Here is a 14127-nt window from a genome sequence, read left to right as displayed (position 1 = left end):
TCGTAGATTCAATAACGGTGGTTTAGTGAGCGATAACTTCCTTAAGGCTATTAATAAGCTATCGGATCTCCTTAGTCGTTACCCGCCCGTTACTATCTTCGGTATATATAAACTCGGGATTCGAGCGTGTAATAGTGGTAACTTTATTTCTATAGTAAGGGCTTCTTCTCTTACGAGGAATAATCGATAGTTCGAAGTTCTTAAGAGTAAAAATCTCTCCTCCTCGTTAGGTATTTATAGGTAAGGGTTCAGGCCCTCCCGCGGGTAGGTCCGCTATCAGTCCGGGGTTAGGTCCCGCTCAGCACACGACCACACTAGTTTTATATCGAAGATGCTATTAATAGTAAGGTCTAGACGTTGCAGTCTAGCGTCGTTTCTCTTCGAATTGTCGCTAGTCGGTTCGCTGACTTTAGCTAATACAGTCGTTCTCGAAATCGGCTTAACTAGTACACTCTTCGACTATCTTTCTCGGCCCCGCTACTAAGACTTTAGCGTAGAATATCTATTGGGCTGGACTTATCAAGCTAAGGGGCCCCACGGTTTAAATGTCACTGTGTAAGCTCACACCGGCCGTAACTTAATAGGGTAGGCTTAATAAATAATGGATGCTAAGGCCTTCGTTTAACTCGCATCTCGTCAAACGATCCTAGTGAAAACTGTAAAATGATGAAATTCGCCTAGATGAACGTGCCTATATTGCTCGGCCGTTGACGGCTACGGCCAAATATCACGTTTAATTTTATTAAACTGACCGCCCCATCAACTTCTGCTTTGAAATTTTTACTTTTTGCTAGCGGGCAAGATTCAATTTTCCTCTTGGTGTTTAATGGTTAAATAGGGCACTATCTAAGGTCACTTCTAAGTCCTGCAGCTTATTTGTCCGTGCTGTAGTTAGAGGCTGTTGATGTAAACAGTCATACATGTTTTGTTTTTATCAAAGCAGCATGTGCCAGTAACTATGCTTAAATAACAGTGTTCAAATTGTCTCCTGTTTTCAACGGTCAACCGCGGGTTTTTAGGGCAGATTATGGATACAGCACCACCATTGTCGCCAGACTTACAAGGCTCAACTATGATTGTTAAACGTGATGGCGGTTGTTTAGTCTGGCAAATACATCAACAGTCATTAAGAATCTATAAGCAAAATATGTTCAGCATTCCCGAATATTGCTACTCACAGTGTGGTGAAATTTCGTGTAGAGATTCGGTAGGCTTTAGCCTTTTAAGATTTTGAGTTCGCCGAGTCTGACTAGTGCAAGTCGTTTCTAACATTACCTCACTAAGTTACAAGTTGAGAACAATTTTAGTGATTATAATTCGCAGTATTTACTCCTATGCCCTCTCAAAATCGAAAGGTTCCATTTCAACCAGCAGATTTCTTATAGCAGGCTGGCTATGCTTCAAATTGCCCTCGATGTCTCCCACCCATCAACGTCAGAGGCGGACGTCGTACGCAACCAGGTCGAGATCGACCGGGATCCCCGCATCCACCTTGTGGCGTCGGGCCAACGGCAAGCCTTCTATTGCCGATAAAGCCGCCAAGCAGCAGCACCACACCCCCGCAGGAGGAGCAAGCACTGATAGAATATGTGTTGCGGTTGGCGGACAATGACTATCCGCTTCCAGTCAGGTTTCTATAATCGCTCGCTCTGGTCATCGCGTGCCAACGATCCTCGACTTTCCAGATCATAGATCCCCGCCTTGAGATCCGACCTCTGGGAAAAAATTGGCCGCAGGATCTCTACCTGCACCACCCACAGTTGAAAGCGCGACGGTTACGGGCGATCGATTGGAAGCGAGATGACCGGCAGATGGAAGACAAAGTCCGACACTGGTTGCTATCATTAGCCGAGAGCTGGCCGATCCTGCCATTCTCCCGGAGAATGTATACTGCCATATTTGAAATCAGATCCCCTTCGTCCACTCAGAAAATAATTCTCCAGCCCTATCCTAAGGAGCGCTAGTGATTATTCAGGTTAGCTGCAGATCGTGGCTTGTGAATAAAACGGTCACCATTCGGAATTGTTTGGAACGTAGTACCCACCCTACCTATCTTTCTGCCCGTGGGCCGGAGTACCGCGTTCTAAACACTAATGAACAGTGACTGTGCCCTGAAACGAACGTAGTGAGAAAAAGGGAAGTAGTAAGCTCGGATGTAAAGATGAAAAACAGTAATATTTCAAGCTCAACCAGCGATTTTTTCATCCTAATTATGCAGAAGAAAGAGAAAATGGGCTGTTTGGGTCGCCCATGGGCGGGCCGTGTCGAGGTCTATTCAACATCAGCAGATTGCGAATGCGGACATCACTTTGACATCTATCGGAGCGGATTTGCCGCAGCCTATTAGCGAGAGTATATTTAGCGTAAAGCAAGGTGGAGTAAATAGAGACTGTAATAGCGGGACAGGTCGCTGCAGTCTAATTTACTGAAGTCTTTACTAGGGGTACACGGACAAAAAGTGCAAGCTGGGTGACACTTCCGAGGAGACTTATATAGTAGTAGAAGTTATCAACAGTATCGCCTCAAGCTTCACAAGAAGCCATGTCATCCAGTCATATACGTACTCATTCACCAAAGACCTGAAAAGGGAAAGCCGTGAGGCTTTTCAGGGTTTTTTTTTTAAATTTTCTTTCTACGATCAAATATTCACACAACTCATGTGATCACGTGTTGACATCACAGTCTGTGACTTTTTGTTTCTTTATCAACCTTGATTTGAGCTCGTTCGATGTTTGCTGCTCAAACCCGGCGAATAATGCATACTCCTTGAGCATGTTCTCCCCAACCAAAAGTTCTCCTCACTCGTAAGATGCACGAGATGTTATTACTTGGCCACTGCTGACGGAAGGATGCAATACCAATCGTGATTCCGGAAGGGTCTGCATTCTGGGCGGCTCTTGAGCTAGGAAGAGTGATAGATCAGTTTGGCTGGGAGATGTTCAGGCACGTTGTAAGCAAGTTAGTGAAGTAGGAGGCCCGGCTAGTAAGACGGGCAAATTGACCCCATGACAGGTGTGTAAAAACCGGTTTTCATTGCTAACTAGTCCCCAAAAGATACCAATTCAATTATATTCCTCGTCAATCTGAATAAGAGCAGCCATTCCATCCTTGTCAAACTTATCGGTATCTGTCACCAGAGTCGCAATCAACGTCGCCGGTTCAGTCTCACTGGCGTTATCACTGATGCGATGATGGCATCCCGGCGCCTCAAACCAAGACTCGCCCTCAGTGATGAATTTCATCAGGTCATCGTTCATTTTGTTCAGTAGATTACCCTTGAGGACAAATGCTCCCACTGAGGCGCCTCCGTGTCGGTGAGGAGTTGAACCATTCGGCGGGAACTCGACCCGCAAGGTGACCAAGCTTTTGTTTGGGATGCCGACCAGTCAGTATGAGTAGACAATCTCGAGGGACGGCCTCGGGCGGCTAAACATTGAGTTAGCTTGGTGGGAGACCAGTTGTTCAATTTCATATTACGTCTTACCTAGGGTTGTAGACTGCCTCCTGCATGTTGAAAGTGAACTTAAAATAAACTAGGGAGTCGGAAATATGATACTTGGTATAGTATTGCGTTGATGAGGATTTCAGGCCTCAAGAGATCTTATATCCTCAGGTGGTTCGTTTGGGTTTGGGGAGCGATTATAAATTGTGGTGGTTGGACAATCTGCCGTCATTACATGTTGGAGGAGCATAGGCTATCAATGCATAGGCTATCAATGCATAGGCTATCAATGCATAGGCTAGTAAAGGCGTAAAGCAGAGTAATAATGCCTGTCTGCTTCGGTACATGATATTGCAAAAAAGCAATATGACTCATCAAAAAAGAAAAACTCTAGTATTAGTCCTTGCATAGCTCCATTTAGAATGTTACTTCGATGATGTTTGTAGAATTCCTTCTATATACCAAAATTTGATATTGGTTGAATCTCCTGACTTGAAGCCGTCTGCTGTGGTCATTCCCCTGTTATTTCATTGCAAAAAAAGATCTCTTGAATGAATTCTATGATGAAGTTGAGGTGCTTGTTTAGTGGCCAAGAATCACATCATACAAGGACCGGAGTAGCTCTGAAGGTTACTCGGCTCGGGTATCCGGGTACCTCACCACGACGGAATCCCGAATTCCTCTTCCATATGGTAGTTACTAACGTCAACTGACAATGTAGTCAATTAAGTCAGATAAGTTAGTTAGTTAACTAGCCACTGCGATTCTTAATAAGCAGTAGATCTAAGTTAACGTAATTCCCGGCCGATCTGGACACCCCAAAACATCATACTAAATGGAATTTCCTTGGTCACAGTATATCAACGAGAGGTTAAGTTTGTTCGATTTTCAACAGTATAGCTTTTCTTAGCATTAGAAACAGCATAGCGTAACTAAAGGCTACAAAAAGTTATTATTTACTTGAATTACCAAAAATACGCTCCGGTCTCGTGGTGCCGATATGTATCTCTGCAGTGTGAAGCCTCAAAATTCTTATTGGCTTGATAAATATATTTAGAGACACATGGTAAGGACTATGATGACTTTAGACCTAATGCTAAGCCTTGAGTGTTGAAAAAAAGTTGTAAAATATCACATTTAAATTACTATGGTGTTTTAGGTGTCCAGGACGGCTGGGTGTCCAGATCGGCCGGGAATTACGTTATTTGTGTGTGACTTGTACCATCTAAGTAATCATCTATTTTCACTTCGAACAAGACCGTGACTACAGGGCCTTCGACACAAACTCCCCCACGAGACATACACGCTTTTTTTCCCAGTCAGAGAATTGTTATTACTTTCCCGGTGCCCTCGGGTTCCGAGGAGTGAGTTATAAAGTTCGTCAGCATGTCAAGGCTACAAGACAGTCCTCCTGTGTTCTGCCGGTCTGAATACCATGAATACCACTAAATATCGTATTAAACCTCACTCGGTATCTCGCCAGAGTCGCCAGTGACAGCTGGTTTAGTTGTCGGGGTAGACTGCCCTAATCATTAACAAAGTCTTCCAGGGAATATAATAGCCGTGAAAATCCGTAACTATGGCAAGCGGCTCACCTTGGGTCAAATTTTGACCACACAGGCAGTGATCAATCAAGGTGGTTACCGGACTAGAAAGCACCACCGTAGGCTAACAAACGTATACTCGATTTTTTTGCGTTTCGGCAACCCGCCCGGATTTCCGCCTACAGGTACATAAAGCCTCGTTTATGACCATAAATTCCTTTGGCCAACCAGTGCTCTACAATGTCTAACCCGACTCTGATATTGGCACCTGGCGCGTGGTATCTGCCTACAGCATTCGATTTGATCATTGACAAGCTGCCCGAGTACCGCTGCCGTACTGTTACATTTCCCTCTATTCAATCGGCGACTAGGATTTCAGACCTCCAACCGAATATTGACGCTGTTCAGTTTATTGTCGATCAAGAGGAAGAAGATGGTCACGACATAGTTGTCATATTGCATAGTTGGGCGGGTTTACCAGTTTCCAGTGCATTAGACGGACTGAGCAAATCTGAGCGCCAGGCAAAAGGACGCAAGAGGGCATTGTGAAGCTATTATTTATTGCGGCATTTATTCCTATCCTCGGTGAAAGTCTCATCGGTGCATTTGGCGGAACACCTCCATCCTGGTTTGCACGGAATGTAAGTTGCATTGCATTACATTGATCATCAAGGCAGGATTTCGATCACCGTAGTAGTCTAATTATATAGCAACTTGGGAAACTGTTGGTCAAATTCGATAGAAAAATAAGGCTCGGAAAGAGCACAAAGAGTCCGGAGACGGCCTTGAAAGACAGGGATTTAGACTGCTAGTTAGCGTAAGATACTACTAGTAGTACTAGTACCCCTACTAGTCCTAGTACAATAAAATTTTCAAAGCCTAGACTGCCCTACGGTGACCCTTCCACGTACTGTACCCGGGTCTGTCAATGGCTGGCACTGTTACGAGCCAAGCGAAGTTGGGCAAAAGCTTTCATTCGGTGCATCTAACGAAGGTATCAAGTCTAGAGAAGGAAGAAAGAGGAAAGAGGAAGATGCGTGGTGGGAGATATGCCTTTTATACCCTCTCTTGCCTAAGGCATCCGCTCAGGGAACTTCCCCTTTCGGAATCGCATGAGGTATTCCAAGCAAACACCGCACTCACCAGTTACCAACTCCGCCCTCAAGCATCCGATCGTCCACTTTCGTCACAGGCACCATACAGTTAAATGGCACAGTTTTGATTTACTCTGCTCTAGATGATGTTACACTATAAGTAGGACCGAAAGGTGGAGCACCGGAGTCATGGTAGACGAAAGCTTCTGGAGCTAGTGTAGATCCAAAGTCAGTCTTACAAACAGAATATATAAAATTACACCGTCTTGCTACCTAGCACCTAACTAGTACTATGTTGAAGTTGCAACTTCCCCCATTCTAACCCAACCTTAGAAATATCGGACGATATACCACGACATAGGATGCCCCTCACTATCCCTATGGCTACCGGAGAGTCCATTTGCGATATGGCCATGGAAGATGGCTAACCACATCCTAGACTTCCGAGGCCCCAGGATGTAACCTGTGCTCTTTCACAACTATTTGTGATATTCAAGCGGAGCTCTTCCTATCGGAGGGGATACATCATGTAGAATCATCGATCTTCCGTTACCGCAGAAAGGATGAACTCAATCAATTGGGTTCCGTTGAGCTCAACTGGCTTGGCCTCATCCAGTGCCCGTCGGTAATCCTTTGGAGGGTAAATCACATCCCGGTTGATAAAACACTTCACCCGCTTTGCCATATCACCCGTGATTTTTATGTCTCTCTCCCAGCCTTCAGAGATGACGGCGCCGTAAGAACCAAGATCTAGACAGCACACATATCCAGGCTGAGTGTAAGCTATCATAGGCTCACCAAGAACATCAGCTGCGGCATTATACCCTGACACACGGCCAAGTGGAATTGCATGCTGGCAGGACATCATGGTATAGTGGCCATCGGTATCGGACTGAGCAGAGGCTGCATCACCGGTAGCAAAAACATTCGGGGTTGTTGGGACACGAAGGTGCTGGTCGACATAAAGGCGACCGAGTCCATCCTTAGATCCGGGAATCTGCTGCGTGAGAGTGGTCGCCCTCACACCGGCAGTCCAGATGGCGGTCTTGGTATGGATTCGCTCGCCAGATGTAAGGACCACGCTATCGGCATCGATTGATGCGACTCTAGATCCGAGCTTCACCTCAATTCCAAGATCCTCCAGAGCTTGAGAAATAACCGGACGAGGCCCCGGCCCAAGTGCCTGGCTAACCTCTTTAGAATTGTCGATTAAAACAATACGATGATTTGGAATATGAGTAAGGCGTTTGGGCAGCTCTGTCACAATCTCAAGGCCAGTGAAACCAGCACCGCAGACAACGATAGTATCGCGAGCAGGGCTTGGAGGAAGTAATGCCATATTCTCAATATGAGTCTCGAGCTTGATAGCCGACTTGAGAGAGTCGATGTCGAATGCATATTTTGCAATTCCAGCAATAGCCTGAGGTTGCACGACGGAGCTACCAGCTGCCATAATCAGGCGGTCGTAATCAAAATTTGATTCGAGTCCAGAGGGAGATTGGACATAAACCGTATTGGCCTCCGTGTCAACTGTCTTCACAATGCCTGGGAAGAACTTGATGTCTGCATCCTCAAACATAGCTCCGAGGGGGTGGGTGAAGCTGGCCGCATTTGCCTCGTAGAGTCGTGGACGAATCACCAGCGTTGGCTCGGGCGAGATGACGAGTACCTCAATATCGTTCCTTTTCTGCGAAAGGTTGATAAGGCGCTTAGCTGAGAAAGCACTCCAGACGCCACTAAATCCGGTACCAATGATGATGATTCTGGTCATTGTTGGCGTTCTTTCGATTCAAGACGTATACCCGCAAGCAAAGTGAGCTGTGGTGTTCTAAATGACTGATGTGGAAATGTAAAATATTTTAAAATATAGAAAAATGACATGGTTTTATATGCTTTTTCCCAGACAAACCTTTAGGCTATTAGGAGGAGCCGTTCAAAGTCATGAAACATTGCGAATAGCCATCAGTAGCTAGTTCACGTTCGGCGGCTCGCCGTCCGAGCTCAGAGTCGGATTCTGAAGCGGGTCCCGAATACCCGAATACCCGAGTACCCGCTTATCTTCACGTTGCCGTGAACATCAGCCCTCCTTTGATTTTCTAATTTGCCTTGGCAATGAATTCCACACCGTATAAGAGTAGAACTATGCGCTCCTCCTTCGTATGCTTGCCTTGTCGCTCGCGCCACCTAAAGTGCGACGGAAAGCGACCGTGCTGCGCTCGCTGCGCTGAGATCGGGAAGCAGTGCAACTACGCTTAATCGCGCAGAGGTGGCCTGGATCGCGTAGCTCTGGCAGAGCGGCGGAAACGACTTGCTGCCACAGAATCCACGGTAGCCGAGCAGGTGAGCCCGCAAAGACGTGCGATTTTTCAACAAGGCCCAGAATGCATATCTCAATTCTCTGCGGAGGTCCCTGGTAGCTACGGCCTGCTCAACGAGAACGGCCTGCTCAACGAGATCAGCATTAGCGATGGCTGGTCTGGTATAAATTCCCCGGCAGCGACCCAATTTGCTGTTGGCAATATCGAGAATGATCCCTTGATCGATGCCTATTATAAGAACTTTCACACGCTCCACCCGTTCCTGCTACCTCAACGACACTTCACCAGACTTTGCCAAGACCCGATCCGGCAGGTCAATTTCACCCCCCTTATTGCTGTCATGCGGCTAGTTGGACATATCTTCACATCGCACGAATGGTTAAGTCCGCTCAAGGACTATGTTAAGACAAGCTTCTCTCAAACATTACCAAGAGATCCAATCATGGTCCAATGTCGACTTTTATATTCGATGGCATTATTTTGGTACGACTATTAAGCCGAAGCTAAAACGGAAATTAACCATGCAACCCGTTCCGCTATTGATATGCAGATGTTTCTTTTTAATGAAGTATAGAGCCGACGATCCTGTTTTACAGGAATGTTGGAGAAGGACGTGGTGGATGCTCTACCTTGTGGACGGATACTACACTAGAACCCTCGGAACCATGAACTTTGCGGTTGCTAAAATTGACGCTACGGTGGATCTGCTATGTGAGGAGTCAGAATATGAATCAGGCGTAAGTACTAACGGTTTCTTGTCTTCGTCCGGTTACCAATGGATTCCGGGGTCGTCTCGAGGCTTACATGGCTCACCTTTGACTAGCATATTCCCGCGTCAAAAAGCCTTCAGGATTTTGACTGTCGCGAATTTACCTCCGAAAGCACATTCTCATCTTTCGCGTATCTCATCGGCGCTGTACGCTGCGCGGCATTGGCAATATCGTCAGCGCCAAAGATTGCAACCATAGAAGACTCAATACATATTATTCAGGCTGCCGACTCCAGTCTTGATGGCTGGCGGCTTCTATTACCGGAGAATCGCAAACATGTCATCAGCAAAACAGGAGAAGTCGACGAGCTTATGTTTCAGGCACACCTAGTCATCAATGTGTAAGTCTATTGCTGGATTGATTCGGGATATATAAGCTCATCGATTACTTAGTGCGACGATTGGATTGCATAGGCCGTTCTCAGACCTCAAATTCAACACCGTGGAGGATATCTCAAGCTGCGCTCGAGAACCACCTCTGGATACACCTACACCCGAGCTCATCCATATGCACACATTACGAGTCTTGCGGTCTGTGAACGCACAAATCCGCCTTTTAGCGCTCCCAGTTCGACAGTTCCACCATACCCCTTTTACGACCTGCATGGTCAGCGAGGGAACGCTGGCGCTCCTCTCGGCCTGCAAATTTCTGTTCAACGGTGAAGACTTGGCAACCGCAAGAGAACAGCTTCGCATGAAAATCGGTTGTCTCAAGGCATTGGGTGATATCTGGCCGCGGGCAGCGAGGAATGTGCGAGAGATCCAAATCATCGCTCAGCACGTGTTGGGAATTCAGTCCAGCGCTGCAAGTAAAAGTAGCACTCCCAGCTCCAATGCAGTGCCGCTCCTCTATCGAGGTCAAGGCCAGAGAAGTCATGGTTCGGACGGTGACATATCCTGCAACGACACCGGTATTCCTTCTTCACTCCATTCTACCGAGGATCTTTGTGGATGGTACAATCTTAGGGATCTTGCTGAGCTTGGGAGTTTGGATGATCTTCCGAGGGGAAGAATTAGTGACTGATGTAAATTGTGAAAATTGACAATGGGCAAGCCGCTTTATGTATATCATTTCAAACGAGAATTGTAATCGCCACAGCGTACACTTCTTCCCGGTCAAATCTCGTGCTCTTCCAGCTACATAAAGTAAGTCGATCACAGTTTTCTCTCCCCGATTTTAGTGTCGCCCTACCCTCCGTGGTTACATTGGCTGGAAAGATGTTCGAAAGTAGACTTTAGTAGTTCCGTATGGTTCGAACGCAGATAGGGGTTATGTTTAATTTGGACGTATTATTCGAGCCCTTTGCCCTGTGTGGGCCCACGTTGGGGAAAATTGCTAGCGACACCGTGCGCTTTGCTAGCCGCAATCAACGAAAAGGTTCTTGGCACGGAGCATCACGTTACGGCGAACAGTGTCAATAATGTTGGCTTAGCTCTTGATGGCCAAGGGAAGTTGGAAGAGGCAGAAGCGATGCATCAACGGGCATTAGGAGTATTTAAGAAACTGCTTGAACGTGAGCATCCCCTTATGCTTACGGCTTTCAGTAATCTCGGGAATGCTCTCGACAGCCAAGGCAAGTATGAAGAGGCGGAAGTGCTGCATAGACAAACTCTAGAAGCACGAGAGAAGATTTTTGTGTCTGAGCATCCGGACCCGCTTATTAATATCAATAACCTTGGCAGTTAACTATATCTCCTTAAACGGACCATCTCTAACTAGCGTGTGGGGCGGCTATTCCGTTTAGGGGCGCTAGTATTTTTCATACATCAAGTTACATGAATGTTCCCTTGCCGTGTATTCGCCGTATCTGTATTTTGGTTTTTCGTACCTTTCTGCTGCCAAGAATTCCACTAAGATTAGTATATTCTCAGCTAACGTGGTTAACATGTTATTAAAAACTAACATGGGAAACTAGATAGGCGAAATTATGCAAATATGCCTTTGCTATCCAGCTCAGACGTTTTTATAGATGATCTTGGCGTCATAGTAGTAAACAGCGGATTTTGTAGTAGTGCGTCTCGTCCTGTAATCCGCCACTCGAACAGTTTGTAATATTTGGATTGAAAAAAGCTATAGAGTAAGAGATTGTATAATTATTAGTTCTGCTATTCTCAGGCAATATTCAGTTTGTGGATTAGGAATGAGGGTGCACGAATGTGCAGGTACCTAGTGGTCGTTTCATCACATAGGTCATTTCATATCACCGGGACGGGGTTTAACTTGAATTCCTGCAACCAAATCTTGATTTTGTGCAAATGTGTTATACGGATACCGAGCATATCAAGCAATTCCGCTATAGCATATGAATTACTTGAAAAGACGGATAGGGTGGACACGCGCCTCATGAAATACATTTTCTCCACTTACTCATTAGTAGTCCCATATTTTAAACTAGACAAATGTCGGTCTTGAATAACAGTAGATCGGTGACTCAAGATGAATCCAAATACGAAGGAATCTATACGGTACCAAGTACTTAAGAAATTCTGACTCCGGAGCATCTGTGAAGCTGTTCAGGAAGATGGCTTTGAAGTAGTGAGGGTTTCACCACAGTACAGCTACATTGTCGAATCATGAAATAGACTCAATAGTAAATTAGCTAGCATGCTTGCATTTTAGTAATATATACCTGTTGCTTCTACGCGAAGTTAAAGTCCTAGTTAGCCATTCTCTTAGGGAACTTGAAGCAACGTAAGAGTTCAAATCTGTCGGTATGTTTAGCTACGTACTTCGTTCATAATTAAGTATCTACTTCTTGTGTATTCTTTAAGTAAAACATTGGTCTATTCATATCTCTACTTCTCTATCGGAAAAATAACCCCGGGACCCACTATCTCCCCTCAGGAGGGCTATCTGTCCGTTGCTAGTCCTCTGCCGGACCGATATATCTTGACATAACTTAAATAGCTTGATCTATAGTAATAAACTTATATAATAAACTAAACGAGTGATTATATACTCGTATCTTGGCTTAGAGCACAGTATAGTAAGATTGTGAGATATAGGGCAAGATGCCTAAACCGTCATACAGCATATCAAGCCAGATTCATAAGGCCTATACAAAATGGCTGAATATGCTATTATATCATCATTATCCAATCGGATAATCAGGCATGAACAGACGTATCATAGTATACGATCTACATCATCACTACAGTCAATGACATCGTACAATCAAGCAACCACCGATCAATCAGCTACTGCATGAGATCACTATGCATCTAGATCTATCTGCATGAGATCATCATGCATCATCTAGAACGATCACATGCAAGAGACAAGTTGATTATAAATATGCCCTGCTTTCTCTACCAAGATAATAATTATGTTCAATACAGACAAGCAAGATTCAATACAATCAACCAAGCTTCAGTCCTACCTTACTTTGTCTCATCTTTATGATTCTAAGCCGAATTGAACTTATCCTTACTATTCAATTAAAGGAAGAAGATCAATTAATCTTACTTCCTCTCTACCTAACCTGCGCAGCATCGCTTGCTCACAAAGATACTATTTTATTATAGGATATACTATCTATCGGACCTAGATATCTATATACTATACCACGTTGCTTCGTTAATTTAACACCTACAAGGTACCTATTTTATCGTAACCTAAATACAATAGCAAAACATCTCGATCATACAGGCCAACAAAACTCCAAAGGAGAAAAGCATACCTAACTATACCGCTATAAATATCCGCTCCCTAAAGCTCGTAAATATTCTAAAATCTTCTAGTATTGTCTTAATTACGTCGGTTAAAAGGCCGTAAATCACTATAGTGCTTATAGTTACGGCAGTAATGAAAATAGTAGCTATCTACGCTATAGTTAAAATCTTAGCTTATTTTGCTAATAAATAAACGTACTAGATAGGAGACAACAAGAAATATCTTTCCCTATTTTGTTAGAATAGTGATTCCGAAAATGATAGATACAAACGAGAATATAAGTCCGAGAATGTTAGTAGCAATAGACTATCGAGCAATAGACTAATATCCTCCTAAAGCCTTACTTTTAACGCTAGCGATTAGGCTAGAGACTTCGGACGAAGCCTGTAAAGATAGTCTACTTGCAGGGTAGAAAGCCTGTCAACTAGGTAGGAGAGCAAAGCACTAAGTCCGATTGTAACAGAGACTGTTTCTTGGGGGGCCCTCTTTCCCGTCCCCCCACTGATCTTATATACAGTAAACCCTACCACGAGAGGGGTAACCACGGTAGCTTGCATGAGCTGTATGCAGATCGGCGGATGACTCTCCTCCGTGGGAACAGCGGTGAGAAGGCAGGGGATAGGCCACCCTGAAGGGGTGCTCCGTGGTTGATCTCCATGGATGATCTCCCCGGGTGGCCTGAATCCCAAGGCCGAAAAGTGTGAATAGCCTCATGGTGGGAAATATCATAACAAAGCCTCCTGGAATATAGTTATTATGTTAAAGAAAAATAAGGTACTAGGATATAAACAATACGTAGCCTTATCTTTATACCCTTTATAGTACCCTAATAGACCTATAGAGTAGTACCTAGGAAGTTTGGATTTAAGGTTATTAGATATTTCCTATACGGAGTTATTAACCTAACTCGCTACCGTCTAAGCGGCTATAGAAGCCTATACGACACTAGTCTCTGCGGAACCTATAATATTACTTCCTACGCTTATAATATCTAATATACTCGTACCTAAGTCTAAACTGCCTACTAAGATATCACGGCGGAGATAGACCAAGTCAATAGTAGATGTCGGCATATGTGGGGTCTTAGGCCCAGATTGCCAGTTGAATTCTGCCTGCTTACTAAGCAACCTCTGGTTTTACCGCGGAAGAACACTATCTTGCATCTTCCTTCTTATGCACCTTTTCTGCATCTTCCCTGCTACGAAACGCCATCATGTTTACCGCTCTCTGATATATCGGATTGATCTTCAACGATCGCATCAACATTGCCTATCCAGGCAGGAGACT

At 44.9% G+C, this 14127-nt stretch overlaps 4 protein-coding genes across 4 annotated transcripts; 2 read left to right on the top strand and 2 right to left on the bottom strand.

Annotated features, from left to right (window-relative positions):
* Positions 1-3062: 3062 nt before the first annotated feature.
* N7458_005055 (cupin domain-containing protein) lies at positions 3063-3510 on the bottom strand (the record flags this gene model as incomplete). Its single annotated transcript, XM_056908437.1, has 2 exons — positions 3063-3363; positions 3485-3510. The coding sequence occupies 2 exons, from the start codon at positions 3508-3510 to the stop codon at positions 3063-3065; spliced, it is 327 nt and encodes a 108-aa protein (XP_056767055.1).
* A 1716-nt stretch (positions 3511-5226) lies between these two features.
* Positions 5227-5535, top strand: N7458_005054 (uncharacterized protein; the record flags this gene model as incomplete). Its single annotated transcript, XM_056908436.1, has 1 exon — positions 5227-5535. One exon carries the CDS (start codon positions 5227-5229, stop codon positions 5533-5535), a length of 309 nt encoding a protein of 102 aa, XP_056767054.1.
* A 1080-nt stretch (positions 5536-6615) lies between these two features.
* On the bottom strand, positions 6616-7851 carry N7458_005053 (NAD(P)/FAD-dependent oxidoreductase; the record flags this gene model as incomplete). Its single annotated transcript, XM_056908435.1, has 1 exon — positions 6616-7851. One exon carries the CDS (start codon positions 7849-7851, stop codon positions 6616-6618), a length of 1236 nt encoding a protein of 411 aa, XP_056767053.1.
* A 341-nt stretch (positions 7852-8192) lies between these two features.
* Positions 8193-10191, top strand: N7458_005052 (fungal specific transcription factor domain-containing protein; the record flags this gene model as incomplete). The annotated part of the gene is made up of 5 exons (XM_056908434.1): positions 8193-8206; positions 8345-8776; positions 8973-9135; positions 9222-9508; positions 9561-10191. Exons 3-5 carry the CDS (start codon positions 9019-9021, stop codon positions 10189-10191), a joined length of 1035 nt encoding a protein of 344 aa, XP_056767052.1. The 5' UTR covers positions 8193-8206; positions 8345-8776; positions 8973-9018.
* Positions 10192-14127: the final 3936 nt, after the last annotated feature.

This window comes from Penicillium daleae, assembly GCF_028827525.1.
Source record: "Penicillium daleae strain IBT 16125 chromosome Unknown utg000005l_segment0_segment0, whole genome shotgun sequence".
NCBI lineage: Eukaryota > Fungi > Ascomycota > Eurotiomycetes > Eurotiales > Aspergillaceae > Penicillium > Penicillium daleae.
The sequence above is the reverse complement of the archived record's forward strand: the minus strand, read 5'-3'. Positions and strand labels throughout refer to the sequence as shown.